At 34.9% G+C, this 20,230-nt stretch overlaps 1 protein-coding gene and 1 long non-coding RNA gene across 3 annotated transcripts in view; one reads left to right on the top strand and one right to left on the bottom strand.

The window, feature by feature from the left end:
• Window positions 1-6,722, top strand: part of LOC116803985 — a 35,581-nt gene extending 28,859 nt beyond the window's left edge. Inside the window, exons 2-3 of the long non-coding RNA XR_004364025.2 lie at window positions 6,144-6,211; window positions 6,276-6,722. This is a non-coding gene — a long non-coding RNA (uncharacterized LOC116803985). The remainder of the gene's footprint in view (window positions 1-6,143; window positions 6,212-6,275) is intronic.
• A 4,030-nt stretch (window positions 6,723-10,752) lies between these two features.
• Window positions 10,753-20,230, bottom strand: part of LOC6576281 (voltage-dependent calcium channel subunit alpha-2/delta-3) — a 45,298-nt gene continuing 35,820 nt past the window's right edge. The window contains exons 5-17 of one of the 2 annotated variants that reach the window (XM_032728495.2): window positions 16,071-16,544; window positions 15,730-16,011; window positions 14,791-15,498; window positions 14,520-14,733; window positions 14,247-14,452; window positions 13,953-14,170; window positions 13,174-13,206; window positions 12,871-12,975; window positions 12,549-12,810; window positions 11,993-12,481; window positions 11,772-11,927; window positions 11,294-11,450; window positions 10,753-11,218 (exon numbers count right to left, since the gene is read on the bottom strand). In XM_032728495.2, coding sequence (XP_032584386.2) covers window positions 11,025-11,218; window positions 11,294-11,450; window positions 11,772-11,927; window positions 11,993-12,481; window positions 12,549-12,810; window positions 12,871-12,975; window positions 13,174-13,206; window positions 13,953-14,170; window positions 14,247-14,452; window positions 14,520-14,733; window positions 14,791-15,498; window positions 15,730-16,011; window positions 16,071-16,544 — 3,498 coding nt within the window. In that variant the 3' untranslated portion in view covers window positions 10,753-11,024. The remainder of the gene's footprint in view (window positions 11,219-11,293; window positions 11,451-11,771; window positions 11,928-11,992; window positions 12,482-12,548; window positions 12,811-12,870; window positions 12,976-13,173; window positions 13,207-13,952; window positions 14,171-14,246; window positions 14,453-14,519; window positions 14,734-14,790; window positions 15,499-15,729; window positions 16,012-16,070; window positions 16,545-20,230) is intronic. The other variant, XM_044008499.1, reaches the window with a different exon arrangement.

Below are 20,230 nucleotides of genomic sequence, written 5' to 3'. Positions count from 1 at the left end.
CATCGGCATCGACGCCGGCGTCGTTGTCGTCGTCAAGTGTTTGATTCTTGACCGTTATTAAATGATGTCAATTTCTAACGCCCTCCCCTAGAGGGGCGCGGAGCGGCACGTCTCGTTCGTTGTAATTCTCAATCGGCTTACGCTCCATTTAGTTTGCATTTTAATTGCGACGCGTGTTTCGATGATTATTTATTGAGTGGCTAAGCTATAAATTTATTATTATTATTATCATTTTTTTCTTTTCGGGTATGGCACCTATTATGATTGATTAGCATTTTATTGATCGTGTTTTCACGTTCTCTATGCATGATGTTGCCCCTTATGTAATTGTGGCAGATTTTCAACCTTCGTTTTTTTTTTTTATTCAATATCAGCTGATAAATTTATTATTATTTCCAATGGGCTTTCAAAGCCAAGTCAAGCTCCTCCAAGATCATATGGGAGCACACGCGCGTGTACCACGCCACGTCACAAGGCTTATCGCGGCCGCGCCTCTCAAATGTATATTATTAATAATATATATTATATTCTTGGGTAGTTTCCTAATGCCTCACATGTGTGGGTATGCATATATATGAATTTTTTTAATAACATGTTTTAATGGCTTATTATAAAGCTAAACGATCTACTCTAGCAAAGGGTATTCTCAATTCCACGTTAAGCTTGTCAGCTTCCAAAACTCTTTATACCAAATATTAAAACCTTTTCCAATCACAACCCAACGTGTATAATTTGAAAGAGTATTACATTTTCGATATTTGCATTTTTTCTGGAGTATAATCAAAGGAATTAAACTGAATTAAATTGAATTGAAATTTTGTAAACAAGTACAGTCTTTTCTTTGATTTGTTTTTTTTTTTTTTTTTTTTTTTCTTCTCTTTACCAGATTTGAATTATTATTATATTTTCGAAGAGAACAAATACGAAATAGAAAGATTGAGAAGTGATTGACCACGAGAGATTCCTTGTTGACAACCGGAAGGTGCCCAGACATACTTCAAACCATTGATAACCAATTGATAACACCCACGACTTTCGAATTAATTGACAACAACAAAAAACAATAATTTAAAATATAATAGCAAAAAGAAAAAAACGGTAATAATAATAAATCCAGTAATTAAAATCATCAAGTGGCAAAACAGATTGACAGCAAACAAAATGTCCAAAATATATTAGATGATGGAGTCTCTAATCTTTAAGATTTGTTAAATCATATTTCCAAAAATATAAACATAAAGGAAAGTTTTTTTTTTTAATTGCAAGAAACGCGAAATGCATTTTTTCAAAATAAATAAAAGAGTATAAAAAAAAGAGTATAGAAAATATTTATAAAATTAAAATGAAATATATTTAAAAAATATATACATATATGCAAAATTTAAATTTATTTAAATATTTATAATTTATATATTATTTATATTGTATAATATATTAATATTGTATAATATCATTTTATTTGTTTTCTTTATTTTTTTTTAATTCAATATATTATTGTAGTATTATATTTATATTTCCTCAAATTTTTATCATAACAAATTAAGGTTTTAGTTAATGTTTCGATTATAGCAAAGGCAGCATGCCCCATTTATTGCAGTGTAACGCAAGTCATGAGTAATTTACTCATTTTGTGACAGCCAATCAAACAGATCATGGCCAATTTTCAAGATGACACACGTGCCCGAAACAACTGGAAAACTGAATCATTGCCGTGGGTAATCTGATGTGTTTATATAAAGTAGAATATATATGAAATTATATATAATTGTGAGCATATTTAGCGAATGTCCATGGATGTGGGTGGCGGAAGCTGCTGTGCATGCGAACAAGTCGTGTGTAGCCTAGGAGATTCACAGATAAATCCATATACTCTACTCTAGTGTATATAAACTGCTAAAAATAGGAAATGCCAGAATTGAGATAATGGGGCAAAGGCAGCCAAAGGCTTCAAGAATGTGTGATAAATCATGAAGAGCGAACGCAGAAATTTTCCACGAAGCTGGCAAATCTCGCATATCGAAAGTGAGAGTAGATCCACAGTCTGTGTGTGTGTCTGTGAGAGTGTGCGTGTATGTGACGCAGCAAACGATATTGAGTATACGCTATAAAGATATCTAGACGCAACGAGATTTGGACTTTGTAGCCAATTGATGGCAGCCGATGCATTGGCAGACGCTCGATAGACACTCGACCGGCCATGCCCGTCGGCCACATTCAGTTGATATTTTAATTGAAAAGCACATGTAGACGCTGCGATATATTTCAATACACTGAGAGAAATCAATTCAAAATGCGAATCAATTCCATTGGTAAATGAAAATTGGTTCACATGAAATGATTGGCTTTCCTCTTAATTTCAAGGGCTGGTTTTTAACAATAGCAACCAACATCATCTTATTCATTAGCTCAGCAGTTTATGAACTACTCAGATCATTTAGTGGGTCATGAACGTTCGCATTCTCTCATATCTGTCTTTACTCATACTTGTTCATTTTTGTCTCGTGTTTCTCTTCTGCATTCTCTTTATTCTCTATCGTCTATCTTCTGGCACGGCATTTTTTTAAATCCGACATTTTTTCTCTTAGTGTAGTTTTCTGTTGTTTTTTTTTTTCGACTACATAATGCCAAAGTCCATTTACGAGTCATGTGCCAGACGTGTGAACAAAGCGCCAACCGCAACCCAAAAAAAAAAAAAAGAGAACCTCAAGAAGAAGAATTGTAGAGCAATTCGTGTGGGAAATGCGTTTGCGCTTAATTTGTTTCAATTTCAATTACAATGCGCTGCAAATCAATTGAAACCTCTTCTTCTTCTTCCTCACCCTTCACTGCTCACGCGTGCAGCTCGTGCTGCCAGTTGCTCAATGTTGTCCAGAGTGTTTCATTTCCTTAAGCTCATCTATTTTCCCAATTTAATTGAGATCTCCGGAGATGTGATCGATGACGCTCGCTCTGTTTGGCAGCAGGTGACGTGGAGAAGTCTTAATTAAAAATAAAACTATATTAATAGATTCGCCAACCAAGGAAACCTGTACGTAATTTCGTATTATTATATGCCCGCTAATTGCTAGATATATCTTTATACATATGATATAGACACAGCATATACCTATGCACATAGATATAATATATCTATATATTTTTTTTGGCAGCACTATAAACGATAACGACGACCGAATCGTGTGGATATTAATGCAAGAGATAGACCAAATTCGTGAATACTTAAATATATGTATATATATATATATATAAGAATTTATATGTATATACATACGTTGATACTAATTGAAACTATAAATATTTGCGAGTCACTAGGCCTATCAAAGCTGCCGCTGATACTCGCCTTTGCTTTTGTTGTCGTTGTTGTTGTTGTTGTTTTTGAGCTTCTGTGAGGCACGAGTTTAATTTCCAGGAAATCAATAAAGAAAGCAATGAGAACACATCACTACACACTAGATTTGAAATCAGAATACTGAATTTAGCTGCTGAATTGATTTGTCAAAACTGGCTACAAATTAGCAACCACTTCGATCGTACCTACGAGAATGTTTGCTCGAAAAACATTTTGTAGCAAGGAAATTGAATTCGATTTAAGATAATTATGATACCACAAAATCTTTGTAATGATTTAATGATTTTTGGAGAAAATCTAAGATAAAAATAAGATAGTAAAATAGTAAAAGAAATGTGTGTGTGAGAGCTCTTATTCGGTACATTAAGTATAGTAGTAGTAACGACTTTCAGGATTTTAGAAATATCAAAAGAGTCTACTAAGGAAGTAGATGAACTTAAATAATTCCTTAAGAATAAGTTAATGTTATCTCATTTTTTTTATCTGATTTTTTTTAAATTCTATCTGTCTAAATCTGTTTTCTATTTTGTCTCTTTTTCTATCTTTCTGCATTGTTCTTCTCAATCTCTGTCTCTAACTCTCTTATAATGTTATTATTTTGGGCCTCTGTCTGTACTTTATTCCTATTCTTCATTCTATTTTCTGTTTCTTACTTGCTCTATGTTTCTTCTTCTCTATTGCCTTTCGTCATCTCACTCTGTCTCCTTCACTGTCTGTTTCTCTCTGTCTTTTACACTACTCCTAATTATATTATATATTTTGACATTATTATACGAATTGAAATAGTTGATAATCAAACATAAGTGCTGACATCTAATGAATTGATAAGCGCGGCCCATCGAAAACTGAAGTCAAATGAATTTTCACGCAATGATAAGCGAAATTATTGGAATATACGTTGCTTGATTGCCCCTTGAAGTGTGTCTGGCAATTACCTAATAATTTATCAGTCTTTATTATGATCTAGGCACATAGTGTAACAAACGAATAGAGCCATGACTATAATATACCTCTTATATTTCAAAAATAAAAATTTTCATTAGATATCAATTTTATGATTCGCGAAAACCGAATTTACCCAAGGCCTTGTTAGTGTTTTTTTTTTTTTTTTTTGTTGAGCGACAGCTGTGCATACCCTTCTGGTTGATCGTTGCAGGGTATAATAAATCACACTTCATTTTAACACTGACTAATTACTACTACCAAATTATCAGTTTCTAGAAAGTTGAAGTCCGCGATACGATCAACAACAAATTGGCACAATGATTAAAAAATTGGCATGGCCCTCACGATCAAGAATCCGATTATCATCAACGAATTATAAAAATTAAAAAAATTGAGAAACAAAAAACAAAAAGCAATAAAGTTAATAGCCAAGCAAAACAAAACAGCTAATATATGTATGTATATATAGAGCAGATCGTTTATATACACATACATATATATATTGTACATAAGCAATTATAGCAATACAATCCAAGTCACTAGGCAAATTCTATGCACGTGTCGCTGAATCCTGAAAACAAATAATATAATAATCAGTCATAGAAAAAAAAGCTAAATGCCTTAACATATTACAATTATGTATTTTGTATTCAATTGGGAGAAATAAAACAAATAAATGAAAGGTATAATAGAACAATGCAGTCGGCCACACCTCAAGGGCAAGCCATACAATAAATATACATCGCTAAGTCTTTAAATATATCCATTTATTTATTTTTGTTTTTATCCATTCAACTATCTGTAGGTCAGTTGAATGATGAACCAATTTCAAAACATTTTGATTCTAAAAAAAAAATGTAGCTCTTCCTCCCACTTGCCACGTCACCAAGACGTATATATATAAAGCATTGGTGGTCAACATATAGAGTGGAGAGATAGTGGGAATACATTTGATTATCCACGCTTCATACATATACCATCATCATTAATCCCAAAAATTTATCTGACAACAGTACATACTATATATTTCAGATATAAAATCTCAGACTAGCAAACGTACAAAACCTATATGCTCTCTTATGTTTATGAGCGAACACAATGACTGTATGATAAAAATAGAAATGAAATACCAGATGTTAGCTAAGACGTAGCCAATTGGTCAAATCTAATCTAACCAATCCTCGATCTGGTTCAATGCAGACAAGCTAAAGAGTATAAAGTATAAACAAACAAAGATAGTCTGCCGCTCAACAGCCCGCGGCCCCTGCTCTGGCCAATACTTTCACTTTTTATTAAATGCGTGTGTTCGTCTATTTATTTGTTGTCTGAGGCCTCAATTCCACCTGGCTTGTGCCGCTCAATCTTATCAGCAGGCAGCGCAAGTTCATGTTCAAGCGATAAGGGCTGCGTGCTTTAGCTGCGTATTTTACGTTCTCCTACTCAGCTCACTTGCTATCTCAGTCATACATACCCCTTCTCTCTATCTCTCAGTTGTCTGCCTGTGTAGCTTCTTCTCTCTCGCTCGCTCTCCCACTCTCTCGATCAGCCTTTAGCAGGGGAATTTTTCCGGACATGCGGCAAAAGTCTGTGACAAGGCGCATTTGGCACAGATCTTAGATATAAGCTCAATTAGCTTTATTGTGACATAAAAACAGAAAATCATGGCATTGGACTATGTTACATGCATGAACGCTTGCCTGATAACAACGTGATTCGGCACACAATCACAAGTATATTATTATAAATATATACTTGAGTGTGTCACAAGTATATTCATAATAAATATTGTATATACTTGAGTGAGTGGAAGAAAGACGAAGTCTAATCATGCCCATGCTTCCAATTCCAGTTTCTGATTAAGAGTGAGGTGATGTCTCTATAAAGAAGGAAGGATCTGGATGAATCTATATAATATTTGTAAATATATTCGTATATGATAATTAATTCCTTATCTAATATATAATATACAATATATTTTCAGACAAACACTTTGATATTACAAACTTAATTAATATTTGTTTCAATTTTAATCCAACTGATGGCTGCACAAATTTGTAAACGTAAACAAAAATAAAATAAGATATGAGAATAGATATACCTTCAAAATATATATAAATATAATAAAATATCAAAAAATATATTTTTAGTCAATTTTATCACAGATATTAAGTGGTTTCCTTGCCCTAGTTAACCTCCGTCGGTTATTTTTACTCTTTGCCAAATTGAGAATTTCGCCAATGATACGAATATTCCTGGTAGTAGTAATACCAATATATATACACTGATATAATACCCTATTATATATTATAATATACGAAATAATATATAAATTTTTTTATTTTCTAAACTCGAAAGTAAAAATAATCTATCAATTCATTATGAAACATGTTTTCAGCAGGGACCACAAATCAGAGTTATGAATTAAAAAAAAAAAAAAAAAAAAATCAATCAAATTTTTTAATAAAAATTTAAAATAAGAGTTATGACTTAACCTTTATTATACAAATCAAATAGAAATATCTCTTGAAGCAAAGGAGCTATGTATATACAGAGGTGGTCAAAGCATGTTCAGTAGATTTTATCAAAATTTTAGTTCAATTTATGTGAAAACTAAGAAAGAACCGTTAACTTTTGCTTTGTGCTAGCATTATTCTGCTTTTTATTTTTGTGTATCATAATTATAGCCCACTGTCGCAAATTTGAATTTATTAAGTGCGGAACAGACTTTTGGCTTTACAGAGCATTGTCAATTTAATATGTCAAATTTCGATAGTTTTTAAGAGATGCCGCTTGGCCAAAACAATTATCTTCAATTATGAAAAGGACCGTATTTTCTCACTTTTCGACGTCAGGAGAGTCTATTTCAGTATTTTAAGAATTTTGAAAAAAAGTCAAAGTGTAATTAAAATTTTTTGGATAACCAACACAAAGAATAAGGATCAAGATAGACGTACTGGGTGAAATACCGTTACTTTCAATTGCTTTGCTACAGATAATATACGCAAAACTTATTCAAAAAAGCCAGCAACAACCACAACAACAACTTTTAAAGCTTTTTTTTTTTTTTTTTTTTTTTTTTTTTTTTTTTTTTTTTTTTTTTTTTTTTTTTTTTTTTTTTTTTTTTTTTTTTTTTTTTTTTATTTTTTTTTTTTTGAAGCCGTTCAAATGTGGAAATCTTTAATGTAAAAATAATTCAGCGATAAATATATTAGATATATATATATATATACTTTAAATGGTTTTACGTTATGCATTAAACATGTAATATTTCGATTTCAGTTTTCAATTCGTGACAAATTTAATGAAACAACAATTTATCTCACATATTAAAAGTTGTTTTCATATGCTTTAACAACAATAACAGAATTAATGCATTTCATATGTTTGTTCGTCTTCTATACTTGTTATATATTTATTATTATTTTTGACTGATTTAACTTTCGGAATTTACATACAGAATTTTGCAATAAGTTTTCTAATTATATTCATTTTCCACTTTAATATGCTATGTATGTATGCGTAGTTGAAATTCCAATTATTGTTTCGATTTTTTAACATAAAATTTGCCACCAAAGAAAAGTAATAAACAAAAAGTTGATTTGCTTTTTAGGAGAGCTTGAAACATCGGGTTTGATTTGGTTTTTTGTTTTTGTATGTGTGTACGATATATGTAAGTATATTTGATATAAATGGTTTTCCATATAGAAAGTTGCTTGTATATAGGGTTTATAGAGAGCAAAAGTATGGTATTATAATTATAGCGTTCCGTATTTTGTGTTTCAAATTTTTTGTTTTGGTTTTTTTTTTTTTTTTGTGTATTTTGTTATTTTTTATATAGCAAAAAGCACGATTTCCAAAAAGCAAAAATCGCATTGTCAAAAATTTGATTTAATTCGTAAGTTAATAATGGTAGTTCCTCTTTATCATACGCATACATATATGTATTCATTCCATTTAGACCAATAATGTGTGTAATTCTTGCATTATTCATATCAGTTTATTATGAATATATGTAATATATGGCTTTAGAAAATTATGGACTACACATATAAACATTATTAAATTTCTTTTCTTTGTTTTCTCTTTTATAAAAATAAACAAACATAGAAAATGTTATGTATTTTGCAAAAGTTTTTAATTTTTTCATTTTTTTTTTGTTGATATGGAATTTTGTTAAGTACAAATACATAAATATAGGTACTATATAAGTATTTTATTAGTTTTTTTTTTTTTTTTTTTTTTTGTTATTAATTTATTTAGTTCCTTTTGTTTCATTTATGTGAAAGAATTTAAATGCAGTTTTACAGTGAATTACAGAGAGAGATAGAAGAAAGAGAGAGGGAGTAGAGCAATCTGAAGTATATATATATTTTTGTTTATGGTTAAAAACAAATCATTGTATGCATGCTTTATATTTAAATACGCGCGATTTGGCCTACCAGGTATACTCGTACATTAACTAGTTAAGAATTATAACTCAACACGCGCTGCAAAACTCTCTCCTTCAAACATCAGTCAATGTCAATACAATCACACATGCTCATACACACACGCACATATACACACACACATGCACATGCATATATGCATTCACACATTCACACATACACGCATGCACTGTCACCTGCTCTCACATTACGCATACGCACGGTTGTACAACTCTCTTGCAACATATAAACAAATTTGTTTAACAAACAGCTCTTAACCTTTGCGACTTACAATTTCTATTTAGTATTTTATTTATATATGTTTGTTAATATTACAATTATATATATAAATGTGAGTGTGTGTGTGTGTATGTGTTGGGCTAATATTTTGTCTAATGCAAAACTCTGCCGTGATTTCATTTGGTTGCTGCTTTAACTTCGTTCGATGTTGTTCGCACATTTGCCTTTAGAACCGATCTCAGCTTGTCTCTAACTATATTTGTTTAGTTATTTACTAAATGTTTAAGAATCGTTCAAATATTTACTTTACTTGATTTTTGTTTTATATTATGAATATATTTCTTGTTTTCTTTTTTTTTTTTTTTTTCCTTTCTATTTTATGTCAGCTTTTAGCTGGCAGCAAAATGAGCCAAACATTTAAATTCTTTATGCATGGTTAATGATTTTTTTCGTTTTGTTCTATACGATAAATATTAAATATATATATTTATAGTTAATTAGTAGTTATTAAGTCATAAATTTAATATTTTTGTTGTTTTTTATTTTTGTTTTTGCTTTAAGTATTTGTAATGGAAGACATTTTTTATACAAGTTTAAGACACAGAAAATATTTTTTCTCTTTATATGTATTGTAGAGTTGTGTATGAGTGTGTATATGTGTGTGCTCATGTGAGTATATATATGTATGTTTACATGTGTGTGTGTTGAAAAAGTTGTTTAAATAGTTATTACTTTTGTTTGTTATTTGCTTTAGTAAATGGAACTCAACGTCTTTGCCAAATTAACAACGATATGTGAATTTCTAATTTATTTGAATAAGAAAAACAAAATTATATTAAATTAGTTAATGCTACGCACTCTTCGAATATTTAGTTGGATCTGCTCGAAAGCTCAAAGTAAAATATAAAAGAATTCTTGTTTTTTCCTTTGGTTTTGCGATGGCTCTGCGGATTCATTTGCTTATATAATATTTGATACATATATGTATATATATACATACATATGTATGTGTTTTGTCAAAATGATGTTTTGTATAAAAATGTATATAAAATAAAGTTCATTTTCTTTTGCAAAACTCATTTGTTACACGCATACATATATGTTAATTAATTAATTTACTTAATATACATTATACATATATACATATATGCATGCATGTATTTTATTTTATTTTATTTTTTTATCATTATTGTATTGCTGTTCAAAATTGGCTGCCATGCATATGTCTTCGATATGAACTGGTTTCTGTTGTTTTCGTTTTATTTTTTCTTTTTTCAGTTTGTTTTCATTTTTTTTTTCTGTTTTGGTATTTCAAGTCTTCTGTTTGTTCAGTGAATATGTTTTAATAATTTTCCTTGTGTTTTGGTTTTTGTTGTTTTTGTTTTGTAAAATACATAATACTCGATATTTGTGCGTACGCAGTTAGTGCAAATCATCAATTTGGTTTACATTTTGGTTTACTTTTGAATTATTGAATTAAATGTTTTCGGTAGGAATTTTGTTCTTTCAAATACTTTCTTTCACTTGCTATTTACATAAAACCGTCTATGTGATATTTTATTTTTAATTAATTTCGTTTTCTTCTTTGCTAATGAATAGTTATTTGATTTTGTTTTTAGTTTTTGGAAAATGGTAAATAAATAAGTAAGGAAATAAGTTTCAATTTCTTGTTCTACAAATATTTAATTTAAATTGTGTTTTGTTTTGCGTAACTAATATTTAGCTAATAATTACTTTTCTCTAATTGTCAATGGAAATATAGTTTGCTCTCTCATTTACTCTTTTTTTTTCTTTGCAAATTATTGTCTACAAACATATAGATATATATAGGTATATATATATATTAACTTTTTAGTATTACGCGTGTTCTTTTCATCTGTTTTTGTTTTTCTTTTAATTGTTTGGCTTCGCTTTACGTCATTTTGGAATCCATTTGAAATTTCTTGCACTGCTCGTAAAAAAAGCCTTAACATATTCATACTGCTGCTTGTGCTTCGTTTTAATCCCTTTCCTTCTGCTCTTTACCAACTCCTCATTTCAGTTAGCTAGATTTAGTGCACGTATCACGCATTGGCTAACACAAACGTCACGCTGACCATCAGCAGGTGCGCCGCAACGAGGGAGGCGGACATGTGCAGGAGAGTGCTGCCACGCCCACATTGCTGTATCTCAATCTCTTCGGGATGATAGTTGATGCACTTCTTGGGACGACGACGCGACTCCTTCTCCTGACTCTGGCGACGCGTGCTGCAGGCTCCTATTCATAAATAAATAAATTTTATTAATACATTAGCCAGCACCAAATTAAGATAAATCGGAAAACTTGACTCACCCACAATGCCCGACTCTTCCATGGGCTCAATGTCCAACTGCTTGGAGCCGCAAGGACACAAAGTGTCCACGACGAGCAATATTAGATTACTATGCGGAATCTTTTGCACACTAAACGGACGTTCACAGCCCGAAACATGGCAATTGGTAAGTTTACCCTGAAAAAGTTAAGAATAGAATATAGCAAATAATGCATCATACTGAAATTGGAGTACCACGACTAAAGAGCTAATGATATTAGATATGCTGTTCAACATTAAACATAATGAAAACGAGTGTTGTATAACGCTTAAGGCAGTTCAGCTTCATAATATATATATATATATACTATGAAATTTTAATATATATAAATACTATAAAATATTATCACATAATTGTCATGATTTAGAAATAATGTCATTTAAAGGGAATCACATTCCTTAAACACGTGCTATCAATATCAGCTACATTATACAACTTCATCCAATCCATAAACTCACCTTGAGTGGATTATTTTGGCCGCCTTGATTCAAGCGTTCCGGTTGTAACATATAAAGATCGGTGCGCAAATCGCAGCGGCGCGCATTTTGCGGATCGGGCGCGAATCTGTGTCCGCTATGTGGCCTATGTTGCTTGGGTGGCGGTGTCGTATATTCCTAAGATACAGAATGGCTCAGTATTAGTATATACATATCAGGCTAGCTAAACTTGAAGTACTCACCACATCAGCTGTGGTAAAGAATTCATCCATTTCTTGATCCACCGGCATGGTGTATTCATTGTCGAAATTCTCTTCATACTCGTCCGAATAGTTGTTTTCCACAAAGACTACGTCCTCATTGTCGTATGTCTCATAATCGTCCTGTGGCCAGGCGCGCAACGAGGCCGGCATCAAGGCTAGCCAAGAAGCGCTCAATGCCACCAAGTGCTTCATAATCCAGCTGCCAAATCGATGGGGCTGCACATTGCCACCAGCTGCCGTATAGGGATTATCCGAATCGGAGCAAACGCCTTGATAATCATTGACTGTAACGCGCTTGTATATGCGATCCTGTACGAGGGAATCCATAATGGTGCCATCGATTTGGCCAAAGAACTTGCCCGTATGCTCCATTTCCTCAGAGATGATCACAAACCCACTATTGTCGAGCACATAACAATCGAGATTGTCCGAGGCACAGGTACGCTTACAGCCCGTCATGCCAGTGCACTGCGAATGTAGATTGAGAATATTAATAATATACATCCATTTGATAGAGTTACACAAGTTGCCTTACAGCTGAGGTTATATTGATGAAGTGCTTGGCCAGCGAATCGTGCTGAAACTGAAGACCCACAACCCCGGCGGGTGCCTTGTGTCCGCGATGCTCCACGAATATGGCGTGCGAGGCGGTGACCAGAGTCGCATTCGATTTGATAGCATAGCCCGAACCAAAGGGCACGCTGTAGACAAAGCTGTCCGGCTCCACAGTGTGTTGATCGACGGCTCGCTTATACCACGACGCGTCCATGGCGCGCACATTGTCCTCGCTGAAGTGACTGTGAACAGGAAACAGAGATGAGCTACTTTACAATGTTTGATTACTATGGTCTACTTACGGCTCTGGCGTATCCTCGGGTCTCTTGATATGATCGATCCAGCGCAAGAGGCCCGATCGTGTCGCCACAAAGGATGTTGCCACCACGAACTTCTGATAGCCTTGCCTGCATGCAAATAGATAACCAAACATATATTAGAAAACAAATATGTATAGTTCGATCGGCTACAACTAGCGACTGCAGAGCTATACATCATTTCAACAGGGATTAAGGCTCCGAGCGTTTTCCTTGTGCTGGTTCCTCAAAGCGTTTGCATTTCTCAATAACTACGTGACTTGATTTGATTAAACACTTTTCATTTACCTCTTCAAAATTGCCATCAATGTGGCGATTGGACTAAAAGTTTATTTTTTTTTTTTTTTTTTTTTGCATAAATTGTGCATTAAAATTATGTTATAAATTGCATTGTAAATTAAAGTTATAAAATTATTGATGCATTGCGGAAAGAATATATATATATTTTTAATTATATTTGATTATAGAGAGAAAAGTTTTGGTAGATGCAATCGAAAATATTTGCATTTCAGAGAATAGAGTGGGGGAAATATATGCAAGAGAAAATTTTTGTTGTGCTTTAGTGTTTGAAAATAAGTTTTTAAAGAATCTCTACAAAATGTAAAGTATTCAAAAATATAATGCAACCCTAATTTAAGTTTTAGTCCAACGAAAATAATTATAATTAGGCTAATTATAATTAAACAAAATACTTATAAACATATATAATAATAAAAAATAAGTTCTGAATTAAAAATTCGAATTTTAAAAATAATATATTTATAATATTTATAATACTTATTATATATTTTTTCAATGATAAACTATTAACTCATCACGGAAAAAAGTATACAAAAGCAAACACAAATTTGTTGAAAAAATAATAAGTAATAATAAGTTTTTAAAATAATAAAAATCCAAACAATAAAAATTTTTTTTTAGTAATTAATTATTTACATAAAAAATTAAGTGAATTTAATTAAACAGTGAAATAATGAATAATATAATTTTTCTTAAAGGTGCTTTGATAAAAAAAAAAAGTAATAATAACGAAAATAAAATCATAGACAAATATAAGCAGAACTCACTGTTTATCCTCCTTGCCATTGGAAGTGCTCGTCGTATTCCTATCTAGACCATCGGTGACCATTGCATCGCGCACCAAGCTCTGAATGAGGGTTCGATCGCAGTAGTAGGGCTCCGCCTTGCGAGAACCTTGCACATTCAGATGCTGCGCACCAAAGTGGGCAGCACTGGGCGAGGTGCCGTGCAGGTTATGATGTGGCTGCGGCGATTTGGGTCGCACCTAAACAAGAGCGAAGATTAGATATAAATATAAGAATACAAACAGTATATAGTCGCATCAAGCTGGGATAGCTTACCGACATCCACTTCCAACCAGGGCGTCCGGCGCGTGCCAGAAAGTGCAGTACCTGCTCCTCTGGCGACCCGAAGCTGGGCTCTTGATCGCGCGACGTATACTCTCCGGAGCTCTCACGCTCCTTCTCCAAGTCGCTGACACTATTGTATTCGCAGTAGACCCAATCGGGATGTACGCGCCAATTGTCGCCCTTAAAGTATTCGGTAACTAAAAGGGAGAAGAAGAGATAAGTTAATCAACGAGAACTAATAGCTGTGGTTGGATTTATGCATACCATTGTTACGCGAGTGCCTAATCTCCTGTTGGGAGACCAACTCATGGCTGCCATACTTTTCGGGCAATACAATAGCTAGCGTAAAGGGCGTATCCTCGATGGGTCCGTAGAAATAGCGATGGGTGCGCGTGGAGACGCGCTTCGACTCATCGTAATGATTGAGCACTGTGAACTCTGTTTCACCCTCCTTGGGGCGAATCATGTCACCGCGCATCTGCAAAGCAATGAAATTAATTCGGTGATTACACTAAGTCTTTATTATATAAATTACCTCATTGAGCAGATTTTTGTTAATTTCGACCAATTCGTGATCGTTGCCAATTTCCGTTTCCGGCAGTTCCAACTCCGTAATGTCGACGGACGCGTATTTGGGTCGCAGCTGATCGATGTACTGATTACCATCGCTCAGGGGTCGCAGATCGGGATGGTACAGCACACGCCCATTGTTATCGACGATAAACGAATATCCATTCGGTCCCAGCTTGTGCTGTGGTATCATCTTTCGTATCTCCTCAATGGGCACATCGGTGCCCACCACACCCAACAGATTTGCCACGCGCACCGAATGGTTTCGTCTATCGAAGACCGGAGTTGAAACTGTCGTCACTAACCGTCGCTGATACTCAGAATCTCTGCCCAGTCCACCAGATTTCCCAGCCACAAAGACAGGACTCCAGTGCACCGGATGATCCGCCTGGTACATAATCATGGGTCGCGCCATCACCAGCGCATAGTCAATCACCTTTCGTCGCGCCTCCTCGTAGTCATTGATTTGCACAAAGAATCCCTTGTTGGAGCACGCCATCTCATGCAAATTACTGCGACTGCCCGAATCACTGCCAATCAGATATGTAAATATCCTGACGGGCATATGCGGCCAATTGTACTGCTTGATGATCTCCTTGTGCGATTCCGAAGTGCTCTCCGTAATCAGCATGATGGCCTGATTGCATTGGCTGCCCGCTCCAGATTGATTATACTGTGAATACGAGAAGGATTAGTTATGTCACTAGATGATATGTCTGATTAGAAAATATCCTATGATTGATCTCTCATTTATATACATGTATGTATATATATAACTAGAGAATCGATGTCCTGAATCTAACTATATCTATTCAGTTTAAAAAAGTTGATCTGGACATCGTTATCTACTTTTCTTCTATCTCTTCCATTAGATCACTCGCCACTCCATTCCTACTCTCCTTACCTTATGCAGCAGACTGAAGGCATATTCCAGGCCCGCCGTAAAGTTCGCCGTATCCTGCAACTTTACAGCTTTAACGGCCGACTTTATTTCCTGAATATTATCGGGCGTGGCGCGCACCATGCGATCCTTGAAGCAGGGCACAGGTGTCTTGACCACCTCCGAGAAGGTTATCAAGTTCACGTAGTCATCCTCGCCGAGTGTATCCAGTATATTAAAAGCCGTAGCCGTGGCCAGATCAAACGATTTCTCCGACATGCTTGACGAGGCATCCAGCAGAATCATCTGAGCAGAAATGAAATATTAATCATGGAATAATGTTGTGTTTGAGGCAAATCACTTACAATATCCTTGGGCGAGGATGCGGCCTGCACGAACCAGTTGTGTGTGCGAAAATCATGGATTAGCTTGCTGCCCTTGGAGCCCTCCGGTGGCCAGGCAGTGCCTGGGAAGCGTCGCAGGAAGCCCGAAGATGAGCCAAAGTATTGCCAGGACAATGCCGGATCTCGCTCCAAGTTATTCTGGAAGAGTGGATCCAAATGGGCGCTCCACTGCAATGCCGACTTCACATCCGTCTCATCCAAATCGACGCCGTGCGGCACCAGAATCGAGCTTAGACTGAGATTTACCGGCAGACGCTCGAAGCGACGCATGAATCGTATGTCCATGTGACGCGCTCCGTCCGCCAATTTGCCATCGGCATTATACTCATTGATGCGCCTTGCATCGTAATGCTGCTGACCCAATTGCCCAGACTCAGAGCTGCTCTGACCATCCAATTCGGAGAGCGCCGCCTGCTCAGCCGAGTCCATCAAGCGCTGCAAGTAAAATAGATGGCCGTTAATTTCACTGTCTATCTCTGCTCCTCACTCTCTCTCTCTCTCTCTCTCTCTCTCAATCTATACTTTTCCACACGTTCATCAATCTGTTTAACTTGGCCCAACGAAAGTTTTTCAGCTTTACTTTGTGCAATTTATTCCCTAGAGGGCGCCTTAAATTGCACAAAGCGCTCGCAGTTCGATGAGCAGAGTTTACTTTTCTTCCCTCTCACTCTCTCTCGTTCTCTCTTTCACTTGCAGCTTGTCTCTCATTGAAAACTCTACTTACACAACTTTGTGCTCTCCATATTTATACACATATATACACGTGTGTGAGTGTATGTGTGCTTGATTCTGTGTGCAGTGTAAGCAATTGAAAGTTCTTGGGATATTCGTCTGAATAATTCTCTAGTGCACAGTGTAAAATCCGTTTCAATTATTTATAATAATATTATATGGCTTGATCACTTAACAGTAATGATTTTATAAATTTTATTTATTTTGAAAATCAGAAAATATATTCTCTATTCAAGCTGCAGAAACTTTTTGGTTAATTGTCCATCTATTTCTCTCTGTTTCTCTCGCTGACTATCTCTGTGCTCTTTTCAACTAATAATTAACTAGTTGTATGGCCTTTTGCTTAAGCTTTTTCCATTGCTTTTTTAAGCAGTTGTCAACCACTGTGCGTTGTCTGAAGTCGAAGCAGCTTTTGCAACTTGGTGCACAAATTATTTTCACAAGTTTAACTTAGCTCAATGTATGCATGTATGTGTATGTGTGTGTGTGTGTGTGTGTATTTTCATAAGAAACAAACAAGAACTTTAGCTGCAGTGAAATTAGACTCGACAAGGATGAGGGCCAGGACGAACACCAGCAGCAGTAGCCAAAGTAGGCTGCGGATCAAGCAAAATGCAGGCTAACAAACACCTGCAGTCATAGACATTGGGCTAAAAACAGATGTTTGTAGTAGGAGGAGGGCAGCTCGTTCTCTACTAAACAAAAACAACAAAGACGCCGACTGCTTTTTACTTGGCTGGCTGCATCTGGAAGATGGAAGATGCTCCAGCTGCCAAGGACTCTAAGCAGCAAGGAGCTTCTGTGCAGTATGTGGGTGCATTTAAATAGTTCAAATATTCCTCTTTTTAGACTTTGAGCTACACTGCGAAAAACATACCTAGTTAAACTAATCTTAAAACGGGAATTTCAAAATGATACTAATTTCACGTAAGTAATTTCACGTTTTTATACCCTGAACCCATTGAAAATGGGAAATCAGGGTATAATGGTTTTGTGAAAAAGTATGTAACGGGCAGAAGGAGGCGTGGCAGACCCCATAAAGTATATATATTCTTGATCAGCGCGACGAGCTGAGTTGATATAGCCCTGTCCGTCTGTCCGTCCGTCCGTCCGTCCGTCCGTCCGTCCGTCCGTCCGTATGAGTGCGTCGATCTCAGAAGTTATAAGAGCTAGAGAGCTGAAATTTGGCATGCATACTCGTGTGTACCATACGCAGTACGAGTTTGCTTTATTTTTTCGATAATTCATCCGATAACTTTTTTATCGAGAATAATCGAAAAATCGGCATTGTTTTTTCAGCCTAATTTGAACATTTTTAGACCTGGAGTCTTCAAATTTGCGTTGTATATAAAGTTAATCGATACAAAGATTTTGTAATTTACAGATTTTGGATACCACGCCCCCTTTCCCCCCAATTTGTAAAAAACGCATTTCAAGTACTAGAGACTTGTGCTTTGGAATGTACACACATATTCATCATATGATTACACTCTCAAAATTTCATTAAGATCTTATGTATACAAAAGAAATTATTCAACAAATAAATTCTAATAATATTGCCCACACTGCAGCGCAGCCCAAGCGCAGCCGCTGCTTACTGCGCAGTTAGCAGAGCGCAGGCTTATGCGTGCGTGTGGATGCATGTGCATGTATGTGTGCATAAAAATGCAGAATGATTAGAATATCAGCTTAGAGGGTTCAGGGTATCTCCTAGTCGAGCAGTCTCGACTAGAGCCTTCTTACTTGTTTAATGGATAATATGGATGAAAAATATATCAATATCAAATGAATTTAATATTTAAATATTATACCTATGTTCCTTTAATGGTCAAAGGTGCTCTCATTTCGATTCCTTCAAATATTTCCCTTATTTGCACTCATATGCTTAGCAAAGCAATTGCCATTAATCGCCTTAACCACACTTTCCACATCGAGCGCTTCAGTAAAAGCAATCTCGAAAAGAAGTAAAGAGAATCAAAGCAGATAAGAACAACAAGGCCAAAAGCTGGCAAAAAAGACAGTGGAACTTAGCGTTGAGTCATTACGCGCTCAAATGGCACAAAGTAGCGCGTAAATACATACAAGCATACATAAGTATGTATTTATATAAGTGCGCACATGAATACTCATATACACATCTGCTGAACGGTATTTAGCAATTTTCTATAGTATGCAATCAATGCATGCATACGTACACACATACATTATATGACCTGTAAAAATTATTTATTAAAAAATTAACTTACTTTTTAACAAATACTTTATAGATTTTAATGTACGTGAAGTCAGGCAGCAAATATATATATAAATATATTAAAACTTGGATCAGTCGCTCACTAACACAAAATGGCCTCTATCATTAGACCAATGCCCGCTTTCGATATACGCTCTCGATAGCTTACACTCTCTCAGCTCAGGCCTGTTTGGATTCAAGCTGCTCTCCATATATTTTGTGGATTCTGTTTGTGTAACACACTCTGTTAACTAACAGAGTTATTTAATTTCAGCACTTTTGAGCACATGCAAATATTAGCCTCCCCTTTGCGATCCACTCTTTTGTAAGAGAAGTTACAAAGTAAACAATTAAAATGGGTGCATTACGCTGTTACTGTTGCATCCAACATTCTCTTTTTCTTGATATAAAAGGAAAGGAAGGCACAACTTTCATTGCATAAACTTTGTCGCAGTTTAGGCGTAAATTTATTTGAAGTCTTCAAGTTTGGCAAAGGTGTTGACTATCAGCTAGTTGAGTCATTAAAAAATAAACTCAATGGAATTCAAAATTGAGTTTCAAGTGGAAAATTGAGAGTGGAAAGAGTCAAAAGGCAAAAATAAAATTTAAAAAAAAAAAATCAATTTGATAAGTCTTTTAAAAAGTTTCAACTTCAATAAAAAGAGCTGAAAAGTGGACGAAGAAAAAGTTTATGTGGAATCTCTGAAGCATTGAATAGTGCTTTGAGCATAACTGAGGCAGTGAGTGTAAAAGAGAAATAGAGTGACGGAGAGGGAGCTAAAAGACAAACAGAAAAGACAGAACGGCTCTTCAAAGTAACGCATTTATATTATTTAATTCTGATTGTGAATTTTATCGTAAACGTTTTATTGAGATTTTTATATCCGTCTACATCATTCCTCCATCGGAACTGTTTCGTTTTATATTATCTGTGCTTCATTCATAACCATTTCACCGACTACTGAAAAATGCGACTTTCCCAAGCTAATAATATTTATAATAAAATTGGGAACTTTTCCAGCCAACTTTTTTCGCAACATAACAAGAATCTGTCGAATAGTGGCAGAACATGTGTATTCATAATTCGTCAGACATGTCCAGGATAACAACAACTTACCAAATTGAGCAGCACTGAACACAAAAATAGTGTCAGATG

Source organism: Drosophila mojavensis, unplaced genomic scaffold (assembly GCF_018153725.1).
Source record: "Drosophila mojavensis isolate 15081-1352.22 unplaced genomic scaffold, ASM1815372v1 contig_36, whole genome shotgun sequence".
Lineage (NCBI taxonomy): Eukaryota > Metazoa > Arthropoda > Insecta > Diptera > Drosophilidae > Drosophila > Drosophila mojavensis.
This window is presented reverse-complemented; position numbering and strand designations above follow the sequence as displayed.